General features: G+C 41.5%; 2 protein-coding genes across 2 annotated transcripts in view; both read right to left on the reverse strand.

Moving 5' to 3' along the window:
• The window catches only part of AS3MT (arsenite methyltransferase), an 18,113-nt gene extending 8,574 nt beyond the window's left edge, over positions 1–9,539 (reverse strand). Inside the window, exons 1-8 of the mRNA XM_007940022.1 lie at positions 9,444–9,539; positions 9,063–9,190; positions 7,621–7,771; positions 6,974–7,110; positions 5,811–5,880; positions 4,762–4,843; positions 3,048–3,179; positions 2,002–2,144 (exon numbers count right to left, since the gene is read on the reverse strand). Of these exons, the coding sequence (XP_007938213.1) occupies positions 2,002–2,144; positions 3,048–3,179; positions 4,762–4,843; positions 5,811–5,880; positions 6,974–7,110; positions 7,621–7,771; positions 9,063–9,190; positions 9,444–9,539 (939 nt within the window). The remainder of the gene's footprint in view (positions 1–2,001; positions 2,145–3,047; positions 3,180–4,761; positions 4,844–5,810; positions 5,881–6,973; positions 7,111–7,620; positions 7,772–9,062; positions 9,191–9,443) is intronic.
• A 5,367-nt stretch (positions 9,540–14,906) lies between these two features.
• BORCS7 (BLOC-1 related complex subunit 7) overlaps positions 14,907–23,831 on the reverse strand; it is a 10,241-nt gene continuing 1,316 nt past the window's right edge. Inside the window, exons 2-5 of the mRNA XM_007939888.1 lie at positions 16,774–16,836; positions 16,625–16,668; positions 15,458–15,478; positions 14,907–14,958 (exon numbers count right to left, since the gene is read on the reverse strand). Of these exons, the coding sequence (XP_007938079.1) occupies positions 14,907–14,958; positions 15,458–15,478; positions 16,625–16,668; positions 16,774–16,836 (180 nt within the window). The remainder of the gene's footprint in view (positions 14,959–15,457; positions 15,479–16,624; positions 16,669–16,773; positions 16,837–23,831) is intronic.

Below are 23,831 nucleotides of genomic sequence, written 5' to 3' on the forward strand. Positions count from 1 at the left end.
GGTAGCGTAGTGGCTAAGGCACTTGACTGCTAACCAGAAGGCTGGTGGTTCAAACCCACCAGCCACTCCTCGGAAGGAAGATGGGGCAATCTACTCCTGTAGTGATACTGCCTCAGAAACCCAAGGAGAGGTCGCTATGAGTTGGGTCCGACTCGATGGCACATAACAACAACAACAACATATCTCTTCATCTACTAGAATTATATGAAGCAATAGTAAGTGTTGAATAAAAATCATATATTATGATAGCGTGTTTTATTTTCTTGTGCTGCTATAATAGAAATGCTGCAAGTGGATGGCTTTAACAAACAGGAATCTATTCTTTTACAGTTTAGGGGCTAGAAGTCCAAATTCAGAGTGCTGGCTCTAGGGCCTGGCTGAAGGCCCCTACACCTTGGGCTTCAGCTCTGCCTCTTGTCCCAGTCCCACTGGAACTGAAAGCTTCTCCTAACTCAGGCAGCTGCTGGCTGCTGAGGCTGATGCACCCAAGATCCTCAGGCAACACAGCAGGCTGCTGGTTCCAGTCCAGGAAATGGAGACGAAGACTCAGCCAAACACAGGATCCAGAACATGCCGAAAAGCTGGAGACCTTTCCCAAAGTTGTTGTATATGTACCGGAAGCTGGCCACACCCCAAAGTTAACTCCCTTTCAACTACGGGGCTGCTCACAGCAGATTCCACCAGGGGAGTGATTATAATCTCATCACAGGCAGTAACTTCATCCAGCTGCCAAGCCACTCAAAACCACGGCCCAGCTAAGTTGGCACACAACCTTAACTACCACAACAAGGGCATTTAAAATAAGATTTTGGTGATTTTTTTTTTTTTTTTTAAATAACTTTGCAGTTAAAAATCTTTTTTTGAAAACCACTGGGCCAAATTTCTGCTCTCTAAGGCCCTACCCACAGGGGCTGTATGAACCTGCTGGACCAGGCAGTACATCAAGGGGTGATGCATCAGTGAAAAGGCACTGAGGGCCCCACTGCACCAGGGAGTGTGTGAGAAATCTGAAGATGCTATTTGGACCCAAAAAAAAAAAAAAAAAAAATCAGAAGAGGGAAATAGTTAAGTTCTTCCAACACTGGAACAAATAATTATTTTATCTACTATTTACTGAGATCCTACTTTTTACCAAGTGTTTTTGCTATATTACTATTAATCTTTAGAGAAATTCTGCAAGGTAGGTATTGTTATCCCTACTTTTACAGTGGAGTAAACTGCATCTCAAAGAGTTTGAGTGACTTATCCAAGTTTACCCGGGTAATAAATGGCAGAGCTAGAATTTGCATCCAGGCATTTGATGCCAAAGCCTATGCTTTTTCCATTTTGAGATATAAGAGACTTCAGAGCAGCAGAAATACCAATGAATGTCATCATTAAACACTACCAGTTCCTTCATTTCATGATATAATTAAACAACTGGCACATTGTTACACAGTAGTTCTTCTCTTTTCCAAATCACTTCTCTGTAGTTCTATTAATCCAATGTCTGGATGAGGTTTCTGAATGAAAAATGTTCTTAGGTATGATAAGAGTTTTTTGGTTATACAGGAGAATGCTTTATTCTTGGGAAATGAATTTAGGATAAAAGGTCATGATGTCTGCAATTTATTTTCAAGTAAGTTGAGCAAATATATATAACAAAACAAATATAAGATAGCTATATAGATATACATACATATATATGCTGAAAGAAAAAAATATATGAATATGCACATATACTGATAAAGTAAATATGGCAAAATGTTCACAGTTGCTGAAATATGTAATGGGGAGTTAGTGTACATTCTGTTTAACTTTTCTGTATTTTAAAACACTTTTATAATAAATATTGGGGAGAAAAAAAACATGCCTTCCCATTCCACTTAAAACACACACACACACACACACAATGAACAAATCAGTGCCTGACAAGGGAAAAGCAATGCAAGGTCAAAAAAAGTGACCAGGACAAGGGTAAGCATACAAAGTATGCCAGAACTCCTGGAAATTCTTATTTACCTTAAATGTAAAGTTTGCATCAAACATTAGTTCTTTTTCGTGTCCTGTGATTCCTCCATTGTAAATAACCTGGCATCTCTTGGCTGGTCCTGTCTCAGGGAGTTTGAAAAGGCGAAATGTTGCAGAAACAAAGCGACAGTCACCTGTAAATAAAATTGACTCACGGTTCATCTCCAGTGCTCCAGCAGTCATTAATGGTGGGTCACGCACATGCTCAGCAAACATATCATATTGCTCGCATGTTGTGGTAGTTAAGTTTGTGTGTCAGCTTGGCTGGGCCTGGTTGAGTGGCTGGGCAGCTGGATGTAGTATTCCCCATGATGAGACTGGTAATCAACTCCATGGTGGAATCTACTGTGAGCAGCTGAGTAGGTGCCTTAGGGATGTGGTCTGCTTCCTGTATATAAGGAGAAGCCTTGGGGAATTCTCTGTAGCTTATAGTACCTTTGGACCCTGTATGAAGCTGGGTCATTATTCAGCAGCCTGCCATGCTCTGCCTACCTTGGGACTTACAATGGAATTAATGGCCTGCTATGTGGCTTGGTAACACCGGGACTGTGACATTTTATTTGTCAACCTTGGGCTTGTTAGCCTTAGCAGCCACTAGCTGCCTGAGTGAAGAGATGCCTCTAGCTTCAGTGGGCTGGACGCAAGAGGCAGAGCTGAAACCCAAGGTCAAGGGGCTTTCACACAGCCCCTAGAGCCTGGCACTTTGAGCTTGGACTTAGAGCCTCCAAACTGTGAGAGAATAAACTCCTGTTTGTTAAAGCCATCCCATTTGTGGTATATTCTTGCCAGAGTGGCACTAGGTAACCAGAACACATGTCATCAAATATCTTTCCAGGCACCTCACTCTATTTACTGAATGACTTCCAAGTGCTTTATTAAATACTAAACTTATGGGGGGGCTGCCATTTTACAGGAGACAAGCTGGAAACTTCTAGAAGACATGAAGTCTCCCTCAGTTAGACTCACTCACTACACACTAATCACAGAACTTGAACCGGTGGGGTTGCAGTTATAATAGTTCTGCTGTTGTTTCTTACCAATAATTCCTTCTAGTTCCTTGTTTTGAATCGTAATCAGATTGGCAGCCACCAAACGTGGAGGGCAGAACCCAATTTTTTGAGCAAGGATGTCAAGGTCCCTCCAGTACAAAGCGCCACCAAGGCACTCACCTAAAAAAGTAAAGTTACAGACCAATCAACCAAGACACCAAGTATTAAGGGAGTTACTCTTCTATATAATTAAACAAGGCAGTAGTTAAAGCCTGTTGTTGATAGCTGCCATTGAGGCAGAACAACACTGCCCATCCCCATCCCCATGATGGGCTGGGGATTGAACTGTTGGGATCCATAGGTTACTGGCTGGTTTTTGGAAGGAAAGATCACCAGATCTTTCCTCCTAGTTCGTTTCAGTCTGGAAGCACCACTAAAACCCTGTCAGCATCACAGTACACTGAGGCCTCACTGACAGATGGGTGGCCCCTGCGCATGAGGTGTGCTGGCCGTAGGAGAACTGTATGGAAGGCAAGAATGCTACCACTGAACCCCCAATGCCTGCAATTAAAACACAGGTCCCAGAAACAGAAGCTAACCTGGCATCCCCCCAAGGCCTAGTAAGTCATGTTAAACTGAGGATGCTAACCAACAGTCTCTGGGAACCACTCTTCAGAACGGTCCCTGATGTATTGGTTCCCCAGCTGTGATCATGAGATTTATGTATGCATTAGGTCACATTCTGCAAAACTTTTCTCTCTTTGCTTTGTGAATTAAACAGGTATAAAAGGCAAATTATGAAATTGCTTCTTAGCTCTGGGTGTCTCTGACAGAGACCTACCACAGCAATAACCACTAGTGTTCCTAAGACATTTTACAAGGTTTTTTTTTTTTTTTAAGTACAAGGATAGTTTTATTTATTACCTCAACAAATTGGAAATAACCTCATGATCACCAAGAGAAGAATGGTAAAAAAAAAAAAAAAAAAAATGGTAAAAAAAAAAAAAAAAAAACAGAAATTGGATGGCATGTGCTATACAACACAGCTGGGTAACACAAGCATTAAAACATGTTTCCAAAATCATTAGGAAATATGCTAAGTAAACAAAATTAGGATACTAAGCTCTACATAAAACATGCTCCCAATTTGGTGATGTACATACACAGGATAAAAAACTAGAAAGGGATATACTAACATGTTAGAGGGTATATCTTGGTTATAAGGTGGTTTTGGTTATTGTTGTATTTTCCAAGTTTTTAACAATATCTATTTATTATTGTATAATAAGAACAAAGTTAACCTAATTTATTTCAAAAGTAAAAAGTTCTCATTTCATAGACTGACAACACACATGCATTTATCTCAACCTTCAGAGATATCATTAAAATGATGATGAAGGCATAAACAACACAATAATGATGAGAATATAAGGAAATTAAGTTCTGGAACAGTTGCCCACATTTCCACACTATGGTTTTCAAAATATTTCTCATATTCATTATTCCATTTAATCTACATAACAGATTATAAAGCAGGTGGTATTATTATCTCCATTTCACAGTTTGGAAAACAGTGACTGAGAGATTGATTAAATTGTCCAAGATCATACCCTCTTGGTGGCAGAAGAGAAACAGAACTGAAGCCTCTTGACCTCATCCCATGGATTCCCATACCACTTACCCTCACCTAGGCTTTTAGCAGAATGGAACTTTGTACATAAATGAGAAGCTGCCTTAAAAAAATAATAATAATAAATCCTACCCCATAAAACTTTATGTGTCCTGATTTCTTCTGGCAGTTCAAGGCTGGCATAGACATCACTGAAATACAGCTCTCCGCCATGCTGAAATGAAACAGTGTCAGTCCAAGTAAAGGCAAAGATGGTCATAGTCCCAGAAAGTAAAGGAAGGGATGGAGGAACAAAATCAGTGGTGAAAAACAAGGGGAAGTGCTGTGTGCAAGTCACAGCTGCGTCCCTCATGTGCCAGTCTAGTTACAATCAACAGCCAAGTGCCAAGAGTTTTTTTTTTTTTTTTTTTTTTTTTTTGAGATCCCTATCAAATGGAGAATAAAATGGCTTTCCAAGAGTGTCTCTCTTCTAAGTAAAGATACTCAGGTTACCTAAATTGTTAGCCAATCAGAACCAAATGCAGTCCAGGGGGTTGTATAATTAACAGAAGATGTAAACAGTTTAGGAATAACTTCATTATCGACAGACAATGGAATTATGGCTAATTCTCCCCCTCCACACTGCACTTTTTTCCCCAAACTTTTTTGTAGTCTTGGATCTTCTACATGAAGATATACATCTCACAATACACATGAAAGACTTGGAGCTCTGGCAAGTTTGCCTTTGAGAAAGTAGCTTAAGTTCCATCTCCTTTAGCTTTCCAAAGATCTGGAATCCTGACAGACATGAAATAAGTAGCCTTGAGAAACAGTGTGTGTACTAGAAGAGGGGGTGTTGAGTGCAACTTTTAGTAGCCAGTTCAAAGTTTTCTGCAACTCTGCAGAAGCCGGCCTAGGATCCTGTGCAGCAATGCCAGCCAGTAAAGCAAATATTTCAACATGTTCAATACCAATCATGACTCTCAGATTTACTATCTTTTGCAGCCTGAGAGGGAAAAGCATCGCATGTAGGGTACTCCTGTCACGCATGCCGCCCTCCCTTTTGACACCTCTTTTTAATTTAGTGGATACATTAGAAGAATTTGCACTCTCAGCTCAAGGAGGCAAGAACAGGAGGGAGCCCATCAGCCTCATTAATGTTTAACAGTACTTAAAGGTCACTGCTCTTACTCTTCCCTCACCTTTAGCACTCGATATACCTCCTGCAGCACTTGTTGTTTATCAGGCACAAGGTTAATAACACAATTTGATCTGAAAAGAACAGATGGAATGTCAAACAAATCTGTAGACTGATCATTGCAGAGCTCATTTTAACTTTGGTGGCTCCACAGGTGTCAGGGTAGAACCACGCTCCATGTTTTCAGTGGCTTGATTTTTCAGAAATACATCACCTGGCCCTTCTTCCAAGGCACCTAGGGGTGGACTCGAGCCCCCAACCCTTAGGTCAGCAGCTAAGCTCATTAATCATTCGCACCACCAAGGATCCCACATGCTAGCCGGTGATCCTGAAATCCTCTCAGTCCCAGAGGAAAATGAGCTCCCACCATTTTCTCAAAGTCATACCACTCTTCTTGCCTCTCTCCTGTCTTCCTACACTCATTTTTCCCAAGGTAAGGGAGATGCGAAGAGGAATGACTATCCCCAAAAATTAGGCATGGTTCTTACTTGTTTCTGGCCTGGTACCCACCACACAAGATTCTTAGGACAAGACTCCTCTTACACAAGGTATTTCTTCTCCCACATGTAAACAGGCTATGTTCCTGAGAGGTGGTTTTACTAAGGCTGTCACTTGGCCATGATCTGACTCCAATTCAGAGGAAAAAGAGAAACATAGAATTCTAGACTTTGCCATGAAAATAATACTGAAGATAACAGTATGGATTGTATGAGCAGGCTCAGAGGCCTTTCGGGATCACTGGTGTATTAAGTTACACTCTCTCTTGGACTAGTATGTTCTCCTGCTAATGGGCTACAAACAGCTCAGACCATATCCCTCCCTTTACCAAGATGTGCCAAGTGTAGTTTTAATACCATCAGACCCACTGCCACTGAGTCGATTCCAACTCATACTAACCCTAAAGGACAGAGTAAAACTGCCCCATAGGGTATCCAAGGCTGTACATGTTTGTGGAAGCGGACTGCCTCATCCTTTTCCTGCCTCATCTTTTTCTTGCTGGTAGGTTTGAACCACCAACCTTTTGGTTAGCAGCCAAGTGCTTTAACCACTATTCCACAGATCTCCTTTTTTAACACCCTAGGTAAGAGTTAATTCAGCAAAAATGGTGATATCTGTGTGTTCAATACGAAATGGGCTGTGTTCATAACAGTAAGGAAATAGACCTACATAACGATATCGTAACTCCCATTCTTGATTCCAGCCTCTCTCAGGTTCTCTATGTAGCCATGAATAAAAGTCACATTGGGTGCCTGGAAGCCATACTTTTTCATGTGATAATTAATGTACTTTTTGGCCACTTCCACCTAAAGGAAGAAAAATAAAGATTTAGTAGTCAATATTTTTAATTTACCATTTTTCCCCTAAAATTTTCCTATTATTAATGGAATACCCTTTCCTCAGACTATTTTGGATAAGCATGCAGGGTTCCTCCAAGTGTACTATGGACTACAGCTCAGGACAGTGCGAGTGGGCCATTAACTTCCTGCTTGGTACAAAGGTTTTGCTTGAACAAACTCCCATTTAACGAAATCTTTCAAGATAGATGGCAGAAGGAGGGAAATGATCAAAATCCATTAAGTTCTCCATGATATTCACGTATCAACTCAAACCTCTGACTCCTGTGTTCTCCAGGAGGAGTCCCTTAATCATCAAAGCTCTCAGCTTCCAGGACAGAAGCACTAGGGACACAATGAGCACTGCTGACGCACAGTGTCCTTAAATCATCCTTGTAGACTCACAAAGAAAAGAATTTTATCTCTGAAAGAATGCTTTTTGGGATTTTTTTCTTCTTGCCCTCCAAATCATTGCCTCACCTGACTTTCTGTCATGTCTATTCCAGTGACATGTCCCTTCTCACCAACCAGCTGACTAAGTGCATAGCAATCTCTGCCACTTCCACTGCCCAGGTCCAAAATCCAGCAGTTTTCCAGGCACTCAGGGATGACCAGACCACAGCCATAATACCTGGGGAATGGAAGAAACATATATATTCATTTCACCCTAGAGACAAGAAGATGTAGACCCATTACATCTTATCAATTCTTCCTTCTTTCCTTCCTTCAATCATTCATTCATATTTATATTTATAGTTTAGTCTATTCCATTAAATTGGACACTCTGTGAAAGCTAGGACAATATCTGCTTTGTTCACCACTGTACTGTTGGGCAATGTGATGGGTATTAAGACTTAATACCCACTGCCCTCAAGTCGGATCCAACCCATAGCAACCCCTCCTTGGGTTTCTGAGGCGGTATCACTATGGAAGTAGATTGTCCAACCTTCCTTCCGAGGAGTCGCTGGTAGGTTTGAACCACTAGCCTTCTGGTTAGCAGTCAAATGCCTTAGGCACTACGCCCCCAGAGCTCCTTAAGACTTAATAAACCATCTAAAATATTTGTTGAATAAATTCAGTTATTAACTGAGCATCAAAAAAATTCAGGCCCAACCAGGTTTGCTGGTCTGATACAGGCTGGTAGAACTCCTGAGACTATAGCCCCTAGCTGCCCTTCAGCTCTGGAATTGAATTCACTCCTGTGGCTTCCAGCCAAACAAAAGACAGGCATATGAGCTGAACATTTACATTAGGTAGATACACTCCTTGGAGAGCTCAATCATGGGAGAATAGAAGGGCTGTGTATGCATGGGGAAACAGCTCAGGGGGCAGGAGTGCATGGGAGGGAAGGACACAGGGAAGAGGTAACCATGGGAAGGAAGTGGGAAGAGAGCTGTTGCACTGTGGGAAATTGCGGTCAATGTCATGAGACGTACTGCTGTATGGAAAATGAATTTGCTCTGTAAAGTTTCACCCAAATCACAATAAAAATTAAAAAAAAAAAAAAAAAATTCAGGCCCCCAATTGTGTGAGTCACTGAGGAGGGAATATAAGACAAGAAGTCTGTCTCCTAGGTGTATTTACTCTATCTGAGGAGAGAAAACATAAGCACAGAAAACATCTTGCTTGATTTCTTAACAAACTCTGGCATGGACAGGAGGTGCTGCAGCAGTTTGGGGTAGGGGTACTCAGGTTGGAGAAGCCTTCATGAAGTGGGTAGGACATCCCCGAGGCCCTGAAGGATGGTCAGGGCAGTCTGGAATGTCAGATCCAAGGAGTATGCATGTCTCCTGGGAGTAATGGGGGTCACTGGGGGTCTGAAGCAGGGCAGTAAAATGATCAGTGCTGTCCTTGCGAGTTGGACAATAATAAAGCTGCCAACAGGTGTCTTCAAGCCCTGGGGGCTGCTCAGGGCACTCTACCTCAAGGCCACTTCCTCATGTACACTCCGCAGGGCTTCCCGGATGTGCTTGGGAACTGGCCTGGCTGCTGTGACACAGGCAGTGGCCTGGAGGTCGGCCGATTTCTTCACCACCTGCCCGTAGTAGGTCTGACCCAGTGGCCGTGTACAGGGGGAGGGGGAGGGAGGACAAAGAAGAGTTAGTTGGGGCTGGCGCTGGCAGCGTGAAGGCTTCAGTGTGCGACCCACTCCCCACCCCAGGCCAGGCTTTGCTCCCTCAGAGCTCTAATCACAGATACGGCTCTGCCCCTCACCAGGAATCTGGGGGTCCAGGCCTCCATAAGCCTAGGGTTCCCGCCAGCCGAGGCCCCACTTGGGCCATCCCAGATCTTGCAACTCTCACCTGCACGTCCTTCCGGATCTCGGCGTCGCGGGGTGTGGCCACTGCCAAGAAGGGGGAAAGGTGGGTGAAAGAGCAGGGGTGCTGAAGGATGAGCATGCGGGGGGGGGGCCGCAATGGAGGGGTGCTGGAGAGTAGGGGGCACTCGGCAGGGCAGGGCCGGGGGGGCGAATGTCTCACGGCAGATCGGGGAGGGCGGGGGCAGTTGCGCTCAAACGTGGCAGCGAGCTGCGACTTGTCCGGGGGCAGGAAGAAGGGCGCACGCACTCACTGTCTCCTCCGTCTCGGAATAGACTTGGATCTCACGCAGACAGTCCCGCGCTCCCGAGACCCTGCCCTGGGGCAGGCAGGCCTGATCCCCTGTGCGGTGGTCACCGTGCCCGCGCCGGGTTCGTGCTGGATCCCGGCGCCCCGGGCCTGGCCAGGAAACCAACCACGCTCCCAGCCTGGCGCCCAGTGCAGTCGAATGCTTTGTCTGTCCTCACGTGGCCTCTCTGGCTCCGCTAGGCCCATTGGCTACTTGGTTGCTTTAGTCTTTCCAAACAGGACAGATGGACACACACACACACACACACACACACACCCTCAAGTCAGCTCCGACTCATAGGGACCCTTCCTTGGGTTTCCGAGGCAGTAGATTGCCCAACCTTCCTTCCCAGGAGTGGCTGGTGGGTTTGAAACGCCAGCATTGTGGTTAGCAGTGAAGGGCCTTAGGCACTAGGCCACCAGAGCTCCTTCCAACCAGGAAAAGGGTATTTAATACTTTCCATTATTGCGCCACTGTGAGTTTTCACTTTATAAATCTTGTATTCTGAAGTAAGTGAACACCCACCTATGTAATGGTGTTTGTTCTTTTGGGGAATGAAATCACCTTTCCCTCATCTTTTCTTAAAAGCCAGGTTTATTGAGATATATTTTACGTTCTTTAGTGTACAAGCCTCATTTCTGACAAAGGCATGCATTTAAACTTAGAACACTTCTCTGGCCCCAAAAAACTTTCCTTGTGGCTCCTTTGTGGTAAGCCCCTTCCCCTCACCTCCAGCTGCTAAGCAACCAGAGATCTGTTCTCCCTCCTAGTTTTGCCTTTTCCAATATGTCATATAAATGCAATCATACAGTAGGTAGCAATTCTCTATTTTAAACTGTACTTAGGAAAACAACTTTGCAACATTTATTTTTACCTCTTATAATTTTCATTTGTGTTTTTTAGGTATTCAGTCATTTCATCTTGCAGAATGTGTATTTATCATTTTTCCTCGGCTATATTTGCATGTCTTATTTCCTTTTGTGGTTGCAAAAAGCATTTCTATACCCAGTAGGATAATAAGGAGATCCAAGTGAAAGGATATCTAAATAGAAGAAAGGGCCTTCTCTTATCAAATCACACTCCTCTTTCTATCTCATCTGCTAATAACAAAAGGTTTTGATGGAATCCAGCTGGTAAATTTCCATCTTTCCTGATGTCATTCGTAACAGGAAGGTGATGTATTTTTATATTTTTAGCCAATCAAATCCATAGAAACAATCTTTGTTGGGATTTATAGGTTGAACTCTAAGTTCCAGGTATATCATAGTGAATGTTTTCTAGGTAACATGGGTTTTCGGCAATCATAAAATGATGAAAACACTCATAGTTATTAGCTTTCAAAATACTCGCTCCACAAAATTAGTTTCTTTAGAAAAGCAGTTATTTTCTTATTCAATGGTAAAGTGGCATCTTTCCTTTGAAGGGAAAGACTGAGCAGGAGGTTAGAAAATGAGTTCTTTTCCCATTTGTTCACTCATGTTTGCTTTATTATAGCTCTTCAACCTGTGGTCTTTATAAAAATCATTGGCTCAATTCTTTTTTTTTTTCTTCTACTTTTGATTTTATATACATATATATATATTTTTTAATTATTATTTATTTATTTATTATTTATTGTGATTTGGGTGAAGATTTACAGAGCAAATTCACTTTCCATACAGCAGTTCACATATACTTGGTCTCATGTCATTGGCCACAGTTTACCACAATGCAACAGCTCCCCTCTCACTTCCTCCCCATAGTTACCTCTTCCCAGTGTCCATCCCTCCATACTCTCCTGCCCCCTGAGCTGTCTCCCTCTGCATAAGCAGCCCTTCCTTCTCCCATGATTGTTCTCTGCAGGGTGTTTGTCTACTTGAGGTAAATGTTTAACTTACATACCTGTACTTTGTTTGGCTGGAAACCACAAGTGTGGGTTCAATCCCAGACCTGAAGGGCAGCTAGGGGCCATAGTCTCAGTGGTTCCACCAAGCTCTACTGGATCAGCAAACCTGGTCCCCACCTTTTTTTTTCCTCCAAATGATTTTGAGTTTTGTTCCACATTGTTTTCCCTCTCTATTCAGGATCTCCTACATCCCTTCCAAGTGGATGACAGTGGTAGCTGGGCACCATCTAGTTCTTCTGGTCTCATAGTTGTACAGGTTGCAGATTGGATGGTGTACCAGTTGCTAGGACTAATTGTTTCCATTAATTTTGGTTTTCTTCTTTCTTCTTTGCTCTTGACGAGGAAAGACCCAACGTTGCATCTAGATGGCAGCTAGCGACCCCAGCTGGGTTTCCAAGGCTATAAATCTTTACAGAAGTAGATTACCTCATCTTCTGCCCACAGAGCAACTGGTGGGTTTGAACTAGTGATCTTGTGGTTTGCAACCAACTGTCTTACCCACTATGCCCCAGAGCTCCTTATTTATAAGGGAAGTAACAGGTAATAGAGAAGTAGACTAGTAGTCAGAAGCCCAACCACCAAGCTCAATAACCTTGGGTAAGTCACTTCATCTCTAAAACATGGGGCTACAACTGACCGACTTCTGTGGCCTGTATGGCTTTAATATTCTAGAGTACTGTGGCTCTAATTCTCCTTTCCCAAACACGTTTGTTCTTGGATTTTAAAACATACTCTTTTAGAAAAAAATTCTCTTTAACAGTTTAATTACAAATAGAAGTTGAATGCTTTCAAATGCCTCTTTGGTTTATACTATATCAATGTAAGATTGTATTGTTTCTTATTAATGTAATATAATTTGCACCTCTTATATTAACTTTGTCATCCTGGAATAAACATTATATTACTTGAATAATCTTCAACATTTTTCTCTATTCGATTTTTTCTACAATTTTATTAGGATTTTTAAACCTATGTTAAAAATATCTGACTTTTTTTATATCATTTGTCTTGCTTTTTTGTTTTAAAAGAAAAACCCTATTTCACCAAATGAACTGGGTACCTCACCATCATTTTCTATATTCTGGGAGTATATGGAATGACTTGTTCTTTGATAGTTTGGAAAAGTCTTCAGGAAAACCATCACAAGCAAATGACATTTTAATTGGTTACTCTCTGACCACTTATGGGTTCTTTCCTATAACCAGTCTCTTCATACATTCCAATTAAATGTCAGTTTTATACTATATCTTTATATATCTGATACTAGGAACCACAATTCTACCGTTAAGCTGAGAGATTACACTTCTCAAATCCAACTGATTGATTCATCTCCTATTCAATGACAGATTTTCTAATTTGTACTTTTGGTGACTAAATTGATGCTTTACCAATTTAATCTTTTAAGAACTAATTCCTTACATCCATTACATTATTCTACTTTTGTCATTCGTACTTGGTTTTATTATTTTTTATTTCTTTTGTATCCTTTCTAAACTGTAACTAGATGGGCCCTTAAAAACAAAACATTTACTTCCACCTTTATGTCTGAGGCAGAAATTGAAAACACTGTTTTCTTATACTCCTGCCGTGGTACCACTGCATACATTTTCTGGTATGGAATTTGAATTTTCATTATCTTAAAAACATTACCACTCAGGGTATCTCCTACAACCCAAATGTTACTTAATGAAGTATTCTGTACCTCCACGCATCTTGGTCACCATTTAATTCTGTTTATGCTGTTTCCTTCTATGAAGACAAACTATCAATTTATATAGACACTTCTGTCCTCACATTTCTGGTTACTTTTCTTTCATGTATTTTAGTATTAAATTCTTTAAATGAGTAAATTCAGTATTACTAGATTCTTATTATTTAATGTCACTTTTATATTTTGGTTGTGAATTTTTTTTATCAGATACAATGTAAGCAAGCCCTGCATGAAGAGAATGCACATCATACCTTCATCTTAATTATCTGTTCATTTAAAGTATGTGTTTCTTATATACTTGGATAAATACAATTTGTTTTATTTATTAAACGGGTGACCATTCTTTTTAAGATACATTGAGCACAATTACCTTTCATAATTACAATAGATACCTGTGGAATGAATGCATAAATGAATTTTCAGATACTTCACACCTAATCTTTTTAACCTGAAGATTATAATGATACACATATATAATGAGATAAATGCAGACTCATTTGCTTGGCTGACCTGGTGACACAAAACATGAACTAAACTGGACTTTTGTGTGCTTTTTCTTCTTTCACTGAAAGTACTAGTTTCGGACATTGGCTTTGTAGTGAGGTATTTCCTCCTCAGCATTAGTAAGGACTGAACTAGAAGACAGAGTCCCATTTTAAATTCAAACAAACAAATCCAGATTTGACAACAGACTAGTGGTTATGTCATTTAATAAGATGAATCTAATCAACACAGATAAATGTCTACAAACCTAAGGTCTTTACAACCTTATGGCACAACCCTACGCCACATTAACTCACAGTAACTCAGTTATCTTCACATTTGGAAATAATGTCATACAAATGAATGTGCTGATGATAAAGAAAACTACAAAGGGAAACCAAGGCCACTTAATCTCAAGAGTCATAAAACAAAGGAACCCAAGGAATGAAGGTCAAGGCAGGACACTGCAGCTGGCCAGATACGGTACCATTAGCCTGGTTCTCATCTAAGCTAAGCTGAAGCTAAACCAAAATTTGCTGTAACAAATAAAATAAATATCTCCTCTGAATTGCTACAAAAGAACCGAAAACAACAGGTACTACCTAGCACCAATCCGTAACCAAAAAAATGAAAATATTTCTTGAATACATGATTAAAAGGAAAAAACAGACTTTGAAAAGAATATTACCATTCTTATGTGTTTACATCAGAAGCTCTATTTATGGATTAGAAACATTATTCAGTGTTTGCTTAAGACTCAGATTTAGACAATAAGACTTTCAGTACCTTAAGAGCTCTACAGGAAAAACAAAGACATCTTTTATTTCTACCTTAATATCAAACTAAACAGAGCAACTTAAAATTTCACTAAGACCATGGGTTTGTCCAATTCAACAAGTGCTACCAAAATTCTGCCACTTAGCTTCTTTCTGTTCAGGATAAACTGTATCATCACAAATCTTCTCTAACTTCACTGATGGAAATGAAAGTGGAGCATCAGTCCGTGGTACGAAGGCTGCAGCAACGTATTTCCTCCTCAGCATCAGGCAAAGAAGTACTGCTGCCCTGCTCTGTGCTATTCTATTTCAACAGGTGATTCAACTGGTCCTGCAGATCGGATGACTGCTCAACACTAGAAGTTAGAATAGAGAAAAGGGTGTATCTGGATTGAGCAATAAACATCTCTCTTGTACAAGCACTCTGTACTTTAATGTATAGATAGTGCTGCAGCTTAATCAAATTTATACTGCTCTAATTGTGTCCCAGAAGTGTTTACATTATAAAGAAAGGTTTGCACAGCAAATTAATTGTGTAAACGATATCACAAGGTACCAGTTTAATCCACTTAAGAAAAACAGGGATGTGTAATGACTTTAGCACATTTATTCTACTTAACGGATATTATCGATGTAAAAACTGTTCTCTCAACCCCCACAACTTTCGGAAAGCCTTTACTAGCAGTGAATTGGTTATGCATGCCTTTGAAAGAACATACGATACTCATCCAAGAGCAAACGTCACTCTATGGCATATGGCAGCCAGAGTTTCACACTAATCCTGGGCCTACTGGTGTTAATTCCCTGCAGCCTGTTCCAGTTAGTCCTCCATCCCCTACCCTCAGGGTTACTTACTTCTTCTGAATAGCTTCTTGCCTGAATCAGAAAAGAAAAGGGGAAAACAGACCCAATGAACTAGTAGAAGTTATTTATGACCAGATATATACAGACAGAACAAATTCCCAACTTTTGTCACATTCCACATTGCAGGCAGTCCTATCCTGAGACTGTGCTACAGAACAGAGATTCCTATTGAGTACAGAGCTGCTTAAAAGATTTTTAGCATTCTAAAAGTAAAAAAACAAAAGCCCGTTGCCAAGGAATTGATACTGACTCGTAGTGACCCTACAGGACAGAGGAGAGCTGCCCGACAGGCATAGGGTTCCCAAAGCTGTAATCTTTACAGAAGCAGACTGCCACATCGTTCTCTCATGGAGTGGCTGGTGGGTTTGAACCACTGACCTCTCAGTTAGCAGCTGAGCACTTAAACTCTGTGCCACTCAGGCTCGATTCTAAACCTAGAAGTGTATTAATATGCCACCAAAGCAAGGGATGTGGTCTAACACACTACATGTGTGGTTCAAATGCAGCCTGGGTATATAAAGTCAAATGATCACATACTTTATATGTATACATACACTCAAAGCACAGGCAGGACAAACATTAGCTATTTAAATATCAATAGTTAAATGCCCAGCTGTACATTTCTAACAAGTATATTAGTATGATGTCAATTAAATAAAATACAAACCAAAATGAAACAAGATGAAAAGCAAATCAAGTTATAATTCTGAAATTATAATGGAAAAAGGGTTTTCATAGTTCAAAATCTCCTGGATGACTTATATGCAGCCAAGCCTGCATTACCTGTGGGAATGTAAGATACAGGTTGCAGTTCTATTTGATTCCCTAGTGAAGGAGCAGACTGCCCAGGAAGGACCGTGGCCACAGGCAATCAACAAACACTGAACAAATGCCCATGAGGTGCCAAGCCCCCCGTCCCAGCATGATCCCTGCTTTTCTGAGGTCTACTGCTCTCCCTCTGAGGAGCCCTCAAACTAACACAGAAAAGTTTGCAAGTCCTGCTCTCACTTCCTAGCCCAACCTGGTCTGCACTCTCAGGCATCTTTTCCAAAGAGGACCCCTCCCTCCCCAGGAAATGCACCAAAGCACAAAAGCAAAGAGAAGCGGGAGGAGGATAATGAGTCTGCAGCAAAGAGAGGCCGGAGAGCTCATACTCACTGGTATTGAAGATGCGTTGTTATTATTGCCATTTTCCTTAAACTCTGCATTAAAAGAAAGAAAGAAAAAGTGTAACAGGACATTCCACTCTTCTGGAGCCACACAAACTATGTGTACAAAACCCAAGTCATGAGAGAAATGTTCCTTACATCTTCTGAGTGCAGGATGGCATCTTCCTGCAGTACCATATTTCGAGCCGCCTGACCTAGCAGCTGGGAGACAAAAATAAAACGGTAATCATCACAAATTCCAAATTTCCTGTCATCTCTCGCAGCTGTTACACGCCCCCCACCCTTCCTCCACTTTCCCACCCCTTACAAGCACAAACACTCCAAATGTAATGGAGGATAATTTTCCATTTGTTCATGTTGAAAATTCATTTCCCTGGCACTATGGCAATCCTGGCAGGGGCTCGATATCTGTCCAAAGGCTGCCGCCCGAGCAGTCGGGTGCTCCCTGACTGCTGAGCTCTGCACAGCTCTTTCATCAAGTGCTACCAGAAGTCTGCAGAAAAGACGCCTTCCACACGCCAGTGATAGAACCTAACTTCTCATTCTTTTAGGGCCTATTTGAGATTTGGGTGTTGGAGAGGAGGGTTTCTGTGGCAGTCAGTTCTGCCTCACGGAGACCCCACATGTGTAGAGCAGAGCTGCTCCACGGGGTTTTCAAGGCTGTCATCTTTCACAAGCAGATCCCCGGGCCTGGCTTTCAAGCCACCTCCAGCTGGGTTCCAACCGCCAGCCTTGCAGCTAGTAGTCTGGAGCTCGACTGTCTGCACCACCAGGGAGAGGTGGGTGAAGGGGCAGGCTTTAGGGCAGGACTGAAATAGAGGAATGTAGCTGTTTAAAAATGGAATGAGAGACATACAGGGAAAAAGGAGAAAAAAAAGGTATGAGAGGCAGTTCAGTGCCTAACAGGGTAAACCACTACTTGAAGGATGGCCAGAGGAGGCTGAGGAAGAAAAAGGAAAAATGTGAAGGCACATTTTAGTGAGCTCACTGGCAGCTAGGTCCTAACATGAAGACAAGGAGAGAGGAAAAGCAGAGCTGGGTGGACTGTGGTCAAGGCAAGCAAAGGTCAGCAGAGGCTTCTGGCCCAATGCTGCCAGCTGTGCCTGGCACACGTAAGTCTAATTCTACTACAGAAGCAGCCAATGTGAAAAATACATCAGGAACAGGAAGGAGCAAGCCACACCAATGGTGGCACAGTAGCCTTTTGATCATTTAATCCAGCAAATATATGGGAGGCAGTGTCCAAGACGGTGGGTCTAGGACCAGTCTGCCTAGGTTTCACTCCTAGCTCTACCACTTCCTAGCTAGTATGTAACCTTAAAAAAAAAAACAACGCACTGCCCTCAAGTCGGATCCGACTCATAGTGACCCCTTCTTGGGTTTCCGAGGCAGTATCACTAGGGAAGTAGATTCCCCAGCCTTCCTTCCCAGGAGTGGCTGGAGAGTTTGAACCACCAGCCTTCTAGTTAGCAGTCACATGCCTTAGGCACTACGCCACCAGAGCTCCCGTATGTAACCGTGAACAAGTTAAATTCCTCTCAGTATCCTCTATGTAAGTAAAGTACTTGCTTTATTAGTGATTATAAAGAGCCAATGAATTATAGTGTATAAAACACTTACAGCAGTGCCCACCCAGCACACAGTAAACAATAAATGTAAGTTTGTTATGATGATTAAAGGACGATCAATAGAGATTGGGGTTAACAATGAATACCATCTATTTTTTTATTGTATTTTTTGGTCCTCAATTCAAAGCTGATTCTTTTAATTAATTAATTAATAAATAAATAAATAAATAAATAGTGCTTTTGGAGAAAATTTACATAGCAAATTGTTGTTAGGTGTCGTTGATTTGTCTCCAACTCATAGCACATATAGCAGAACAAAACACCACCCAGTCCTGTGTCAGCCCCGCGATCCTTGGTATACCTGAGCCCATCGTTGTAGCCACTGTGTCAATCCATCTTGTTGAGGGCCTTCCCCTTTTTTGTTGTCCCTCCACTTTACCAAGCATGATATCCTTCTCCAGAGAATGGTCCCTTCTCACAACATAACCAAAGTAGGAGAAGTAGGAGAGACAAAGTCTGGCCATTCTCACTTCCAAGGAGCATTCCGGCTGCACTTCCTCCAGGACAGAATTGTTAGTTCTTTTAGCAGTCCTTGGTATTTTCAGCATTCTTTGCCAACACCACAACTCAAAAGCATCAACTCTTCTTCAGTCTTCTTTATTCATTGTCCAGATCTCACATGCATATGAGGTGATTGAAAATACCATGGCTTCTCAAAACCTACTATACAGCCACAGTAATCAAAACTGCCTAGTATTGATACAATGACAGACACATAGACCAATGGAACAGAATTGAGAACCCAGAAATAGATCCATCGACCTATGTTCAGCTGATCTTTGACAAAAGGATTCAAATCTATTAAATGGGAAAGAGAATGTTTAACAAATGGTGTTGGCAAAACTGGATATCCATTTTCAGAGAAATGAAACAAGATCTGTACCTCACACCACAAACAAAAAGTAACTTCAGATGGATCAAAGACTTAAATGTGAAACCTGAAACTATAAAGTTCCTCAAGGAAAACTAGGGGCAAATTTAGGGACCCTAATATATGGCATAAATAGACTATCAAGCATAACCCAAAATGCACAAACAGCAGAAGAGAAACTAGATGAATGGGACCTTCTCATAAGGAAATCTTTATGTGTTCCAAAGACTTCTCCAAAAGAGTCAAAAGAGAACCTACAGATTGGGAAAAATAGTTGGCAATGGCATATCTGATAAGGGACTTATCTAGAATTTATAGAGAACTCTAACACCTCAATAACAAAAAGACAAATAATCCAATTAAAAAATGGGCAGAAGACATGAATAGATACTTCACCAAGGAAGATATTCAGGCAGTCAACAAACATATGAAGAAATTCTCATGATCTTTAGCCATTAGAGAGATACAAATCAAAACAACAATGAGATACCATCCTACCCCAGCACCAGTAGCAAAGTTCAACAAGACACAAAATAACAAATGCTGGCTAGGATGTGGAGAGATTGGGACTCTCATGCACTGCTGGTGGGACTGTAAAATGGTACAGCCACTGTGGAAAGCAGTATGACAATTCCTTAAAAAATTGGAATTAGAAATACCATTTGACCTCGCCATTCCATTCCTAGGTATATATCCTAAAGAAGTGAGAACCATGACAAGAACAGACATATGCACACCCGTGTTCATCGCAGCACTATTTACAATAGCAAAAAGATGGAAACAACCTAGGTGTCCATCAACCAAGGAATGGATAACCAAACTACGGTATATACTCACAATGGAATACTATGCAACCCTAAAGAATAACATAGAATCTGCAAAACACCACATAACATGGATGAACTTGGAGGACATTATGCTGAGTGAAATAAGTCAATCAAAGAAGGACAAATATTATATTAGTCTGTTATTGTAAAAGTAAATAAAGGTTTATATATGGAAGGAAAGTGTGAGGGGAGGGGAGGGAACACTGTTAGATAGGTAGAGATAAGTATTGATTTGGGTGAAGAGAAGGGCAATGTACCAAATGTAAGTGATCAACATGGTGGCACTAAGGAAGAGGAAGACATAGAGAGGTACATGGGAGGTGCACATACAGTACTGTGCTGTCAGTGAAGGCAAACATGGGTATATGGGTAGGTAGATGGGTGGACAGGCTGAACTATCAGGTATGTCTATGCAGTGGGGAGTGTACCCAAGACCAGGTATAGGGTTGGCAGACAATAGTTCTATAAGTGTATTTGTATTTCTGTAAGAATTTCTAGGTGTATAGTAGAGCTGACAAGGGACAAGGTTGTAGTCACTTCTTGGTCACAGCCAGCTACCCAGAGGAAGCAAGTAGTTGAACCTGTGGGCTCGGAATCATAGCTGCAGGGGACATCAAGCTCAACTGGCATAACATACTACACAAAACATTGTTCCACCTCTACTTTGGCTAGTAGCAACTAGGATCTTAAAAGCTTGCAAGCTGCCATCTAGATGTAATGACAGGTCTCTCCTCATCCAGAGCAAAGAAGAATGAAGAAAACCAAAGACTCATGGAAACAATTAGTCCAAATGACTGGTACACCATGCAATCCGCACCCTATACGACTATGAGACCAGAAGAACTAGATGGTGCCTGGCTACCACTGTCAACCACTCGGAGGGGGATCTACGTAGGAGATCCTGGATAGAGAGGGAGAATAATGCGGAACAAAACTCAAAATCATTTGGGGAAAAAAAAGGGGGGTGGCAAGTTTGCTGGTCTGATAGAGCCTGATGGAACCACTGAGATTATGGCCCCTAGCTACCCTTCATGTCTGGAATTAACACCCACACCTGTGGCTTCCAGCCAAACAAAAGACAGGCATATGAGTTGAACATTTACCTGAGGTAGACACAGTCCTTGGAAAGAACCATCATGGGAGAATAGAAGGACTGTGTATGCACAGGGAGACAGCTCAGGGGGCAGGAGCGTATGGAGGGATGGACACAGGGAAGAGGTAACTATCGGGAAGAAGTGGGAGGGGAGCTGTTGCATTGGGGTAAAGTATAGTCAACGTCAGGAGTCAGTGTATGTGAACTGCTGTATGGAAAGTGAATTTGCTCTGTAAACTTTCATCCAAATCACACACACACACACACACACACAAAAATAATAATACTATGGCTTGGGTTAGGCACACCTTAGTCTTCAAGGAGACATCTTTGCTCTTCAGCACTTGAAAGAGGTCTTTTGCAGCAGATTTGCCCAATGCTATACATTGTCTGCTATCTTGATTGCTGCATTCTATAGCAAATAAGGTTCTCATTTAACAATTTCTACATATATGATGGGAGCTCTGGTAGCGTAATGCCTAAGGCACTTGACTGCTAACCAGAAGGCTGGTGGTTCAAATCCATCAGCCACTCCTCAGAAGGAAGGTTTGGCAATCTACGTCCATAGTGATACCACCTTGGAAACCCAAGGAGGGGTTGCTATGAGTTGGGTACGACTCGATGGCATATAACAACAACAACAACATATATATGATTCAGTGACATTGCTTACATTTCTCACACTGTGCCAGCATTCTCATTATTTCCACTCTGGGTGTTCTCTATTGACCTCACTTCCTTGCCCTCCCTTACCTTCTCATCTTTGGTTGAGGGTCAGTGTTGACTGACAGGTCTCATTAAGATGATTAGAGGACCACACCTGTGACTTCCAGCCAAACAAAAGACAGGCATATGAGCTGAACATTTACACTAGGTAGATACACTCCTTGGAGAGATCAATCACGGGAGAATAGAAGGGCTGTGTGTGCACAGGGAGATAGCTCAGGGGGCAGGAGTGCATGGAGGGATGGACACAGGGAAGAGGTAACTATCGGGAGGAAGTGGGAGGGGAGCTGTTGCATTGTGGGAAATTGCAGCCAATGTCATGAGACAACGTGTATGTGAACTGCTGTATGGAAAGTGAATTTGCTCTGTAAACTTTCACTCAAATCACACACAAAAATTTTTTTTCCAAAAAAAAAAAAAAAAGGATCATTAGAGGAGCACAGTACTGATGGGTGGTATTATTTCATGAGCCAATCTGACTTTTGGCTGATAGGTGACCTCCAGCAGTGGTTTGACTTCCTTGTTTAAGGAGAATTCCAGGGCAATAGTCTTAGGGGTTTCTCTAGTCTTTACTGGTCTGGTAAGTCTGGCCTTTTTTAGGAATTTTATTTTGTTCTATATTTTCCTCCCATCTACCCAGGATCTTCTAGTGTGTCCCTGGTCAGAATAGTTAGTAGTTATAGCCAGGTATCATCTAGTTCTTCTGGTCTCAAGGTAGGTAAGGCTATGGCTCTTGTAGACCATTAGTCCTGTAGACCAGTTTCTTTTTTGGTTAACTCCTTTTTCTTTTGCTCCAGATGCATAAAGACCAATAGTTGTATTTTAGATGGCAGCTCATAAGCTTTTAAGATCCCAGACATTACTCACCAAACTAGGATGTAGAACATTATTATATACACACACGCGCGCACGCACACACACACACATCTATCTGTCTGTCTGTCTGTATGTGGGGCAGCGGTGGCTCAGTAGTAGAATTCTCCCCTTCCATGTAGGAGACTCAAGTTCAATTCCTGGCCAATGCCCCTCAAACACAGCCCCCACTCATCTGTCAGTGGAGTTCGCATGTCGCTCTGATGCTGAATATGTTTCAGCAGAGCTTCCAAACTAAGACAGACTAGGAAGAAAGGCCTGGTGATCTATTTCCAAAATATAAGGCAATGAATACCCGATGGATCACAGTGATAATCATAACAATGTTTGTATGTATGTGCATATATGTATGATACACATACACACATACACACCTATTCTTTCACACAGACATGAAGTCTAAAGAATCATGAAATAAATAAATCATGGAACAGAAACTTTTTTTGCAACCAAGGCAGAAAGTGAAAGATGATGAAAGTCTTAGTTATCTAGCACTGCTATAACATACATATTATTCAGTGACACTGGTTACACTTTTCACAGCATGTCAGCATTCTTATTATTCCATTCTGGTTGTTCTGTTTCTATTAATCTAGCTTCCTTGTCCCTTCTTACCTTCTCACCTTTGGTCTAGGGTAAATATTGTGATAACAGAAATGCTGTAAGTGCATGGCTTTAACAAACAAGTATGTATTTCTTCACAGTTCAAGAGACACATAATACTTATTATGTGAGAAAATATAACAGTAATTTTTCAGAAGAGAGAAACTTTCCTCTGACACCAATCGTAAAAAGAGTGTATCAAGTGAGAGCTCACACAGCTTCCTTGGGATCATCAGGTCAATGACTTCAACAAAGTTATAGTCAATGCAAGCACCTTCTTCATCTTCATACTGTTTCTTGTAGCCATTATCAGTAACAGCTAAGGATAGAACAGTCAAGCTAGTTGTTTTGGGATGGACATGTGTTTTCTAGGGTAAATATGCAGGTGTGGAATGACTGGGTCATTGGTTATACCATATTTTGTTCATTTATTCACCTGTTAATGGGCATTTGGGTTGTTCCCCATTTGGAGATATAATAAAGATGCTATGTATATGTACAAGTCTGTACATGGACATACATTTCTCTTGGATGAATACCTGGAAATGAAATGCCTAGGTCTTTTTTTTTTTTTT

The sequence above is a fragment of the Orycteropus afer genome, unplaced genomic scaffold, assembly GCF_000298275.1.
Source record: "Orycteropus afer afer isolate SDZICR_OR568_19922 unplaced genomic scaffold, OryAfe1.0 scaffold00064, whole genome shotgun sequence".
NCBI lineage: Eukaryota > Metazoa > Chordata > Mammalia > Tubulidentata > Orycteropodidae > Orycteropus > Orycteropus afer.